This window comes from Cuculus canorus, chromosome 15 (genome assembly GCF_017976375.1).
Source record: "Cuculus canorus isolate bCucCan1 chromosome 15, bCucCan1.pri, whole genome shotgun sequence".
NCBI classification, from domain to species: Eukaryota; Metazoa; Chordata; class Aves; order Cuculiformes; family Cuculidae; genus Cuculus; species Cuculus canorus.
In genome coordinates, this window is record NC_071415.1 from 8,593,968 (window position 1) to 8,605,984 (window position 12,017).

Below are 12,017 nucleotides of genomic sequence, written 5' to 3' on the forward strand. Positions count from 1 at the left end.
TCTTCCCATAGGGACACACACACGGAGCTGCCCCCCCAGTCCCGGAACCCCAAGCCCTCTCTCCGGGGCTGCCCCCACCCGGGGGGCTCTGGGGGTCCGGGATTCCCATGGGGGAAGGGACTTGGATTTCCATAGGGGGTGTCGGGGCGGAGCTGCCCCCCCCCCGTGCCGGCTCCCCCCGTACCGGGGGCGGGTCCGGGGCGGGGATTCGGAGCCGGTTCCCGGGCGGAGGGTGCAGCCATGTCCTTCTGCTCCTTCCTCGGGGGAGAGGTGTTCAAAGACCACTTCCAGCCGGGTGAGAGATACGGGGGGGGGCTCCCCGAGGGGCTGCAGGGTCCCGGGGGGGCGGGGGGAGCCCCCGAGCCGGGGGGAGGTCCCCGGGACAGGGGTGTTTGGGGGGCCCTTTGTGTGGGGCATCCTCCAGCCATGGGGGTGGATGGAGGTCCCCTCTCTGGGGTCCTTTTGGGGTGATTCCCCCCACCCGTGGGGTCTAGGGGGGCTGGTAGGGGGCGAGGTCCCCAGGGTAGAGGTGAATGGGGGGGGGTTCTTTGTGTGGGGCATCCTCCAGCCGTGGGGGTGGATGGGGGTCCCCTCTTTGGGGTTCTTTGGGAGTATACCCCCGTTGGGGCCAGTGGGGGGGCTGGCAGGGGGTGAGGTCTCCAGGGTAGGAGTGTATAGGAGGGTCCTTCCTGTGGGGCATCCTCCAGCCTTGGGGATGGAGCTGGGGGTCCCCTCTCTGGGACCAAGTTGGGGGTTCCCTCTCTGGAGTTCTTTTGGGGGATCCCCCACTTGGGGCCTGGGATGGGGGAAGCAGGGGCTGAGGTCAGCAGGGAAGTGGGATGGAGGTTCCTTCCTGTAGGGCATCTTCCAGCTATGGGGATGCGGAAGGGGTCCACTCTCTGGGGTCCTTGTGGGAGAATCCCTCCATGGGACTGGGGGATGCAGGAGACGCTGCCTGCAAAGGTGGGGCTGGGGAGGGCTGTCCCTATTTGGGCTGGCTTGGAGGGGACGCATCCTACAGAGGAGCACCTCTAGGAAGTGTGTTTCCTGCCCCATGGGCAAAGTCCAGCACGTGTCCCCCCTGTCGCCCTGCTGACGTGTCCCCGCTGCCACCACCAGCACTGACCCCTCTCCTGCCACCCTCTCCAGGCATCTACGTCTGTGCCAAGTGTGGCCATGAGCTCTTCTCCAGCCGTGCCAAGTACGAGCACTCATCCCCATGGCCAGCCTTCACCGAGACCGTCCACGAGGACAGCGTGTCCAAGCGCAAGGAGCGGCCAGGGGCGCTAAAGGTGCTGATCCTGAAACGCTTGGGAAGCAGCAAAACCAACCCCACGGGCTTTTTCTCACAACTTTTTGTTGTCAAACCCTCTCTTTGCCCTTCTAGGTGTCTTGTGGCAAGTGTGGCAACGGGCTTGGCCATGAATTCCTCAACGATGGCCCGAAGATGGGGCAGTCCCGCTTCTGAATATTCAGCAGCTCGCTCAAGTTCGTCCCAAAAGGTAAAGGCTGAGGCTTGGCGGCTGCTTCAGCCCTTGTAGTTCTTTTGGAGGAAGCTGATAGCCCGGCTACGCTGTGTGCGATGCTGTGCTTGCGGCTTGTGTAGCTGGTGACTCAGATAAGCCAAGGAGCCACTTGCATCCTCAAAGATCTCACATGCCACCGTCTGCTCAGCAGGCTGCTTGGAGGCTCCCTGCCCTCCCTCCATGAAATGCTGGAGCTCCTGGATGCAGCCGCAGCTCTCACCGTGTCTGTGGGCTGGCTGGGGGCCAAGGGGGGGCTCTGTTGATGGTGCAGGGTAAGGGCAGGGAGCTCCTGCGGTGGCAAAACCAGGCTGGGTGAGTTTGCTGGTTCAGCCCTCGTTTAAGTCAGTCGGGAGCTGCAAAGATTGCAGCTGTGGGCATGGAGCTTGGCTGCGGGGAAGGGCAGGGCTTCTCGCTGTTGTTATCATGCTTGTTGCTTCCGCTGAGTCAAAAAAAGGCTTTGAGAGGCCACGTTCAGGGCAGGACCCAGCCAGGATTTGCTGTCTCACTTGTTGGACTGCGATGGGTGTGATATTTCAGCTGGGCATAGCAAAATAACTGTGTAAAAGGGGCTGGGAGTTCTGGAGCAAGAAATACAAGCCCTGATTTTTCTTTCCCTTCTTTTAGGCAAAGCAGACAAGGACCTGAAGGAGAAGTAAGCGAGCTGCTCTATGTGACATATGGCTCTTGGGCTGATCCTGCGTTCACACCTTGGTGTTCACTGTCCAGCCAAGGGGATACCAGGAGCAAGAGAAACCCCGAAGAAGCTCCTGGTTTCCCCGGGCTGGTTCCCTCTCAGGGTTGCTGCGATTTGGGTTACCAAGAGGAGCTGGAGGAGGCAAGGGGAAAGGGAGCTGCTGGAGCTTTGTGTGTGCTGGGTGGCAGATTGTGTGACCTGTGTCAGAGGGTCTTCCACACAAATTGGGGTGATGGAAAAGCTACAGATCTTCATTTTACCCACCCTTACTTACACCTCTCCTCAGCCATCTGCTTTCCCCAGCATCCTCACCTCTGCCGGCAGCAGCTACTCCTGCCTCCTTTTGGTGTTGTCCATGGGAGCAGCACAGAGATGTCCTGTCTCTGCTGAGCTCTGGGGTGGTTTTGCTGTCGACTTCAGCCGAGCCAGGACACTCTGAAATCACAGCCAGGAGGGACCAATTCCACCGTGGCACTGATGCAATCCAGAGTCACTCCGCTGGCATTTCCAGGGAGTAACATGGGATTAGCTGAGGTCAGAGCCTGGGTTAATCTCTGGTGCTATTCTGGGCTGGGATCATTGTATGAATTGCCCTATATAAACCCTTCCAGGGTGCTAGAGCAACGATGATTTTATGATCCTGCTGGACAGCATGCAGGTATTTTACCCCTCTGCCCATCTTGCACATAGTAGAGATGGTTCTAGATTTCCCTTGTCCTCTGGGTTTGATTCTGCCTTGGCTTTACACCAGATTTATCACTGTGCTATGAACCCCAGTGGCACTGACGGCTCCTCCTTGCCGTACGCCGGTGTGAGGGAGGCTGCCATGGGGCTCAGGGGCTGCACTTTGCACAACTTGGGCTTTAGGAATCAATATCTGCGTTCCTTCTGTGCTCGGAAGGGCTGTGGCACTGATTTCTCCTTCATTCAGCATCTGATTTGTGGCCTTCCCTTCAAATCCTCCTCTTCAAGATCAAGCCACAAGGCTTTTTGAAGACAGTAGACTTGTTGCTGGTGCTGTTACGGTGCAGCGGTGCTAAGGGGCACATTGGAGGCTTTTCTCTACGTGCATTTTGCCTCAGTCCTACTGTTACGACAGCACCAATAAGAGGCGCAATACACTGGCTCAGTACCTGGAGCCCACTGCTGGTCTTGTACCTCTTTCAACATGGAAAATAAAGCACTGATTCACTGTGTTGGAGAAAGAACCTCTTCTGTCTAAAAGCCCTGGTGATGGCACCCCAGCGAGTCTGCCGTGGGGTTCCTTCTGCACTCCGCTTGCCCAGTGTTGGTTCCAAGGATGGGGAGGCTGTGCTGGAGGTGGGGTGCATGTGAGGCAGGCACAAACCATAGAATCATGGAATGGTTTGGGTTGGAAAAGACATAAACTCATCCAGATCCACCCCCTGCCCGTGGGCAGAGACACCTCTCACCGGATCCGGTTGCTCCAAGCCCCATCCAACCTGGCCTTGAACACCTCCAGGAATGGGGCAGCCACAGCTTCCCTGGGCAACCAGGGCCAGGGCCTCCCCACCCTCACAGGAGAACATTTCCTCCTAAAATCTTATCTCAATCTCCTCTCTTTCAGCTGAAAGCCCTTCCCTCTCATCTTGTTCCTGCCCTCCCTGATCAAGAGCCCCTCTCCAGCTTTCCTGGAGCCCCTTTCAGCGCTGGAAGCTGCTCTAAGGTCTCCCCAGAGCCTTCTGTTCTCCAGGCTGAACAACCCCAACTCTCTCAGCCTGTCCTCATACTGGAGATGCTCCAGCCCTCAGATCACCTCCATGGTCTCCTCTGGACTTGCTTCAACAGCTCCATGTCCTTTGTGTGCTCAGGACTCCAGAACTGGAGGCACAAATGCAGGTACTAAGCCCTGGCCAGAGGGCTGAGAGCAGATGTCTCCAGCTGCAGACCCAGTGGCCTGAGGTGTGGGCACTCCTGGCTCGTACCCAGGTGCATCCTGCAACCTGAAGGGTTGCTCTGAGGTGCATGGGGTGAGATCTTCAGCCCATGTCAGTCACTGCTCCCCAAGTTTTGCTGTGTGAAATGGGGATGCTGATGCACTGGAGGCCTTCAGGCATTCCCAGGGTCCAAACTGTCACTGGGGAAGGTTTGTTTTTCACTCCAGTTAGCAATTTTGCCCAACTGCAGCTGGTTTTAAGTGGTTTCGGCGTGCGTTCTGGTACCTTCTGGGCTGGCAGGATCTTTTGGGCAGAGGGAATATGAGTTTTAGTGCCGTCTCAGGATAGTTGCTTTGCACAAAGCTGCCTGCAAGACTGGACGCTACAGCCCTGCTCTGCCTTGCAAAGGTCTCTTCACCTGAGCAGGGTTAGATACCAAGTTTATGGAGGCTGGAGACTTGGCATGAGCTTTGCCTAGCTCCAGTTACCCCATCCAAGGGGGTAAAGTCTGCTCTGAAACGCAGGAGTGAGCACCAGATCTCCCTCCTCCCCTGCTGCTGGCTCATACCCCTTGGAATTGTCCTGGCCACCTTCCTCATGTGCAGGATGACCTCTGGCTCTAATTAGTAATCAGGCTCAAACCTGAAGGTTCAAGCTGCTTTTCAACAAATTAATCCTCTGATCTGCTGCTTTGCCCTGGTTTGGTGACCTCTACGTGAGCCCTGGAGGGCAGGAGCTGCCCTTTCGCTTCCCACCCTGGAGCACTGTGGGACCATCCATCCCTGGGACACCTCCCATGGGACTGTCCATCCCTGGAACGTCTTCTGTGGGACCATGCATCCCTGGGCCACCTCCTGCAGGACCATCTATCCCTGGGACACTTCCCACGGGACCATCCATCCCTGAGACACCTCCTGTGGGACAATCCACCCCTTGGAACCTCCCATGGGACCATCTATCCCTGGGCACCTCCTGCCCCGCTGCCCTCACCCGTGGCACTGGAAAAGAAGGTATTTTGGGGGGGTTGTCATGAGATGCTACAGTGGAATGAAACCTCCTGGGGGTGTCGTGGTGGTTGGTCCCTCGGGTGGGCTGCGGGGGGCTCCAGCCCTGCAGTTCTCGCTGCGGACACGCGAGGGCGCAAGTGCTTCTCCGATCGCTTCCCCGGGCGCTGCGGGGAGGGAGGGGGCACTCGGGCTCCTCTGCCTCGGGATCCACCCGAGAAGAAGAACCACCTTGAGGCAAAACCGCCTCAGGATGCTTTAAATAGGGATCCTGGAGCTCTGGCCGGGATTTTGGCAGGGGTTATCGTGGAATTATAGAATCACCAGGTTGGAAAGGACCCACTGGATCATCGAGTCCAACCATTCCTAACACTCCCTTAAACCATGTCCCTCAGCACTTCATCAACCCTTTCCCTAAACACCTGCAGGGAAGGCGACTCGACCCCCTCCCTGGGCAGCTGTTCCAGTGCCCAATGACTCTTTCTGTGAAGAATTTTTTTCTGATATCCAACCTGAACCTCCCCTGGCACAGCTTGAGGCCATTCCCCCTTGTCCTGTCCCCTGTCACTTGGGAGAAGAGCCCAGCTCCCTCCTCTCCACACCCTCCTTTCAGGTAGTTGTAGAGAGTAATAAGGTCTCCCCTCAGCCTCCTCTTCTCCAGGCTAAACAACCCCAGCTCTCTCAGCTGCTCTTCATAAGACTTGTTCTCCAGCCCCCTCACCAGCTTTGTTGCTCTTCTCTGGACACGCTCCAGAGCCTCAACATCCTTCTTGTGGTGAGGGGCCCAGAACGGAACACAGTACTGTCTCACCAGTGGCGAGTCCAGGGGCAGAATAACCTCCCTGGACCTGCTGAATGAGGCTGGAGGGATCCTGGCAGTGCCTGGTGCTGAGCATGCACAGTCATAGCATCACAGATTTGTTAAAGTTGGAAAAAATCTCTCAGCTCATCCAGTCCAACCATCACCACAACTCCATTGTGCCCACCAAACCACATCCCCAAGCGTCACGTCTACACGATGAACCCCTCCAGGGACGAAGACTCCACTGCTTTCCCTGGCAGGATGTGGCCGTACAGGGCAAATTCCCCTGCCCAGCTCCGCCGAGCACCCTGGGCACCAGGGCTCTCCATCCTTGCCCAGAGCACGGTGGGTGCTCAGGGTGGCACGGAACCTGCTCTTCCCTTCCTTCACCCTGCAGCCCTGGGCATCCCCATTGCCTCCGCTGGGCTCCAGCCAGGCCTCCCCGCTGCCGTCCATTCTCATTTGATGATTACACTAATGACAATTGTGGCTTAATCAGAGGGTTTTGCTTAGCTGGGCAGAAGCGGCCCCACGGCAGCCCCGCGGCTTTAATGGCAGAAATCGAATTACATCGCTGGGCTGAGGCAAACTTCCCTGGCTGTTTAAAAAATCATTCATTTCCTCCACCCTAGCCTCCAGCTGACCTCCCTTTTTAATTTTTTAATTGTTTTATTTGCATGCCACGCAGAGGACCTGCCTCTGACCTCCTCAGGATGGCTCCGGCGGGCGGCAAAGCGGCCAGAGCCCAGCGAGATTTACATTAATTCTCCTAATGAAGACAAGTCCTATAGAAATTACGTTATGCAGGGAAAAACAAAATGACCTGGAGGCAGTAGGAAGCTCTAGTTACTGTTGGTCCTTGAAGCCAGTGCCTGGAGGAGAAAGGCGGCTGGGCAGGCACTCCTCTGCTCTTACCTGAAAATCACTTATATTTCAAATGGGCTGCACAGGCTCACAGGGATCGTGGAATCATGGAATGTCCTGAGCTGGAAGGGACCCATGAGGATCATCGAGTGCAGCTCCTGTCCGTGCACAGGACAACCCCAACGTTCACATTGTGGGGCTGAAGTTGTTGGCCAAACACTTCTGGAATATTGTCAGGTTTGGTGCTGTGACTGCTTCCCTGGGCAGCTGTTCCAGGGCTCCACCACTCTCTGGGGGAAGAACCTTTCCCTAATGTCCAACCCAACCCACCTCTGGGATCTTCCTGCCATTCCCTCAGGTCCAGAGAGAAGAGCTCAGAGCCCGCTCCACCTCCTCCCCTTGTGAGGAAGCTGTAACTGTGATGAGGTCTCCCCTCAGTCTCCTCTTCTCCAGACTGAACAGGGCAAGCGACTTCAGCTGCTCCTCATACGGCGTCTCCTCTAAACCCTTTACTTCATGCCCTCCTCTGGACATTCTCCAGTAGTTTTAGATGCTTTTTATCCCGTGGCACCCAAAGCTGCACCCAGCACTCAAGGTGGGACAGTGGTGTAGAGTGGGACAATCCCCTCCCTTGGCTGGTGATGCCGTGCTGGATGCTCCCCAGGCTGCCAGGGAGCACTGTTGGCTCATGGTCAACTTGCTATCAACCAGAACCGCCAGATCCCTTTCTGCAGGGCTCCTTCTTTTCTGGTTGTGTTATGTTATTTCATTTTACCCTTCAATCAGCTGTTTTTCCTGCTCCAGCTGAGCCTGTGGGCTCCTCTCTGCTGGCAGGTCCGTGGGCAGGGTGGCACGCTGAGGGCAGGGAGGGGTATCTGGCTGCAAACATGCCCTGAGACCCCAAAGCAGGAGTTTTGGGGCATTCCTTGGGGCAGGGAGCACAGCCTGGTCCTGGCAAATGGGCACCTTCAGCCCCAGCCATGACCCTGAGCCGCATTGAGGTCCTGTTCTGGTGATGGGCTTTGGAGCATCCGTTTGCTTGGAAGGGTTTATCTGAATTCCTTTTAGGGCTGTGAAAATGCAGTAAGGGCTGGAGCTGGTTTTATGTTGATTATAGAAAATAAAATGATGGTAATTAAAAAACATACTAACACTCCTGATTTCCTCGAGATGCAGGGGCTGTCAAGAGGTGAGGTGCATCTCCATCTCCCCAGGCTTGCCTGCTCTGTCCCAGGAGCTCACCTGTCTCTCAGCTCTTCCACCACCAGCTGGAGAAAATTAAAGGCTTATTCCACTTCATTCACCGATAATAACTTCATCTCTCCTTGTTCTGGGCTGCCTCCAACCCCGAGACACCGCTTGCTGGGCAGGAGGTGATTGCTGACCTGGTTGCTGATCTTAATCCAGTTGAACCTCCGAGAGCCACGAGGTAGGGAAATTTGGTTTTGGGTTTTGGTGTGCATTAATTAGGGAGATAATGACTGGAAACATGCAGAGCGAGTCTGAACCTGCAGGAAAAATGTTTAGCCCAAGGAAAAATTAAATCTTCCTTTTTTTTGTTTTCCCTTCCCAGCTGTTGAGATCTGACTTTTTAAGGTAATTAGTGAGGGTTTATTTGTTAATCAGTCAGTCATACTTATATGCTTGCTTTGGGGTCTTATCTCATGCTTCTAAGTGCACACTGCTTCTAATCACGAGCTCCACTTTTGATGTGGGAGATCCCTGTCCCAGGACGGCTGTGTGTGCCACAATGCAGCCACACTCTGTGCTCGGCAGCAGCTGCCGGCGGCACCGGGACGCAAAGTGGGCTGACAGCGGTGCTGCCCTTCCTGTGCCCCAAGAGCCACGTCCACTGCAGGCTCCATCTGCAGCCCAAGTGCATCCCAAGTACATCCCAAGATCCAGAAGAGGCTTCGCTGCGTGGATCTCCCAGATTCTGCCTAGAGTGGGACCAGCCACCCCCAGCCAAACCCCAGCCCTTGCTGTGGGTGCACAGGGCCAGCCTCCAAAACGGCAGTGCTGGCGCAGGGATGATGCCCACATATCCCAGCGTGGAGCTGGATAAACTCTCCCCAAAACACATCACTCCTGTGGCCTTGGTGAAAGGACCTGCTGGGGAATGCAGCACCAGTCCAGCCTTGTGAGCATCTATCCAGCCCTGCGCTGGCCACAGTTCGATCCTGTGTGAGTATTGGTTCAGTCCTGCACGAGCATCAGTCCAGCCCTGTGAGCATGCGTCCAAACCTGTGCTGGTCGAAGTTCAGTCCTGTGTAAGTATTGGTCCAGCTCTGCATCTGCAGCAGTCCAGCCCTGTGAGCACTGGTCCAGCCCTGCACCATAATCTCTCCAGCCCTGTGAGCACTGGTCCAGCCCTGCACCATAATCTCTCCAGCCCTGTGAGCATCCATCCAGCCTGCACCAGCATCAGTCCAGCACTGCAGTGGCTCCCGTGGCCGCCCCAATGGGCCATGACCCAAAAACCCACCCGTGGTGGGAGATGCCCAGCCAGGACTCTCCTCTCTGCGATCCTCGTGGCATGCATTTTTAAGCAATACAGTTTACTGTCTACAATAATGATTTGTTGCTTGTAAAAGCACCGTGATTAACTACAGTTTAGCCTTCTGGTTTCATGTCTTATCATGTTTCATCTCACACAAAAGACATTTACAGTCTATTTTCAACTTCAAAGCAAATGCTTCTTGCGTGAGCATTAAGGAAGGCAAATATTTAAGCAGAACCTGTATGGTATTAGCGTCTCTTGATGTTCCCTGCTGAGTGAGGATTGATGGCTGCCTCAAAAGGCAGGTTTTTCCTATTGTTTTATGCACCAGTGATTAATATTTCATGTTCCCACTGTTATATATTTGCTGGCTGGCACTGGCTACCCTGACAGTGCTTTCTTCATGTCTTACATGTCCAGCTTTTATGCTCTTCGATATAGGAAGTGTGACTCTTGGCAGGGTCCTTTGGTCTTATTGAAGCCTCCTGTCTGAGTTTTTTGAAAGAAGTTCATCTTGATGGTGTTAGGGCTGATGGTGTGTCCTCCTCCTTCACCAATACCTCTGTCCTGATGCCTCATAGTGATCTGCCCTAGTCCGACCTCTTCGCTGCCCCAGTTTTCATGTGGGTGCTGTGAGTTGTCTCCCTCCTCACCTGGCCATGAACCTGCCCGGATGGGGACAATGGGGACAGCACTGTGGGGACCAGATCCTGCAGCAGCAAGAGGGTGAAGTTTGGTCCTGCCCTTGCTGCAGCCCTGCAGGGGATATGGACCAGGACGACAAGCTGCTCCTGTCCCTGCTACCACCCTCTGCTCAGTGCACTGCACTAGCATCAGCCTGAGTCTGTCTTGGTGCTGCCATCACGATGCACGCCACCGCAGTGGGATTTATGGTGCAGGAAGAAATATTGCATTTGCACTGGACTTGCCAGCACTTCTTGGACTGCAACCCCCCCAAAAAACCTCCAAGTTTACCAGCCAGCCTCGTCAGGACAGGGTGAAAACAGCCCAGGACCAAATTCCTCTGCTTTGAGCATGATGACATGCTGGCGTGCATTCGTCTGAATACTAAACATATTAAGTCCAGGAACTGTAAGGGACGGCTCTGCTTATCATCCAGCTTGGAGTTAATATAATTCAATTAGCATGAACAGTAAATATAGCTCGTTTTAATTTAGATGGAGGGGTTGCTGCAGCTCAATCCTTTAATTTCAGGAGAAGGGAAGCCGCGGGCGGACTGCCAAGAATTTCTGCAAGCCCCACATTTTCTCCAGGGCCGCAGGCTCTGGCTCCGGGTGCTCCACAGCAGCGTGGATGCCACCTCCGAGGAGTTCATGTGCTCAGTGAGGGGCTTCCTGGAGGGACTGGGAGGAGATGATGGGTTTGAACTGCACCGTTATTAGATGCAAAATCATAGAATCAGAGAAAGGTTTGGGATGGAAGGGACTGTGAAGATCACCCGGTCCAACAGGAGGAGGGACATCTTCAACCAGATCAGGTTGCTCAGAGCCCCATCAAGTCTGACCTCGATTGTCTCCAGGGATGGGGCCTCCACTGCCTCTCTGGGCAGCCTGGGCCAGGACTTCACCATCCTCAACGTGAAAAATTTCTTCCTAAAATCTAATCTAACCCTCTCCTCTTTTAATTTAAAACCACCACCCCTTGTCCTATTGCTACAAGCCCTGCTAAAAAGTTTATCTCCATCTTTCTTATCAGTCTCTTCAAGTATGGAAAGACCACAATAAGGTCTCCCTGGAGTCTTCTCTTCTAAAGCGTGGAAAGCCACTGGGAGGGAAGAAGCGGTGCAGCCTATTTAAAGAGCAGAAGATCAGCTCAGGAGCGACGCCGGAGACATGTGTCTTCAGGGCTGGGCCACATTCTTCAGAGATTATTTTAAATGCGTGCATCTTTTCTGCATCACAGTCTATCTTTGTTCCCCTCTGACGTCTTGAGTCGGGGCTGGTATTTAATGGCCAGGGCTGCGCCTGCCAGCAGCACAACAGCTTTGCTGGCAATTAACTTCTCTGCGCTTTAAAAGAAATCTCACAGGCACAAAATTCAAAGGAAGAGATCAAACTAGTTAATCTCAGATTAATTTAAGCCACTGGCTCCGGCGAGCTAAGCATCGAGGCTCTGACAGGGCTGTAAGGCAGGCGGGAGGTGCTGCTTCTCCCAGCCGTGTCCTGTGTCCGTCTCTCTGTCCAGGCATGGGGACACAGAATCATGGAATGGTTTGGTTTGGAAAGGACCTCCAAGCCCATCCAGTTCCACCCCCTGCCATGGGCAGGGACACCTCCCACTGGATCAGGGGCTCCAAGCCCCATCCAACCTGGCCTGGAACACCTCCAGGGATGGGGCAGCCACCACTGCTCTGGGCAACCTGGGCCAGGGCCTTCTCACCCTCATAGTGAAGAATTTCTTCCTAATGTCTAGTCTAAATCTTCCCTCTTCCAATTTAAATCCATTAAACCATTAGAATCATTAAGGCTGGAAAAAGACCTCTAAGGCCATCATGGCATGGCACAATGCACGGTGTGGCTTCCTGCCACTTGTCCTGATGAGGTAGTCCTGGCTGCACTGCTTTCCACCAGCCCATCCTGGATGGCAGGACAGAAATCAAGACATGTACTCTTTTCCTGGGAAATCTGGCTTGAAGCGAGCAGAGTTTGTGGGTGCAAATGTGCAGGAGCACGAGGTCGATGATGGGTCATGGGCTAATGAAGCTCATG

General features: G+C 54.7%; 1 protein-coding gene across 1 annotated transcript; it reads left to right on the forward strand.

The window, feature by feature from the left end:
• The first annotated feature begins 148 nt into the window (after positions 1–148).
• Positions 149–3,418, forward strand: MSRB1 (methionine sulfoxide reductase B1). The gene is made up of 4 exons (XM_054080833.1): positions 149–295; positions 1,150–1,292; positions 1,388–1,502; positions 2,151–3,418. The coding sequence occupies exons 1-4, from the start codon at positions 241–243 to the stop codon at positions 2,180–2,182; spliced, it is 345 nt and encodes a 114-aa protein (XP_053936808.1). The 5' UTR covers positions 149–240; the 3' UTR covers positions 2,183–3,418.
• Positions 3,419–12,017: the final 8,599 nt, after the last annotated feature.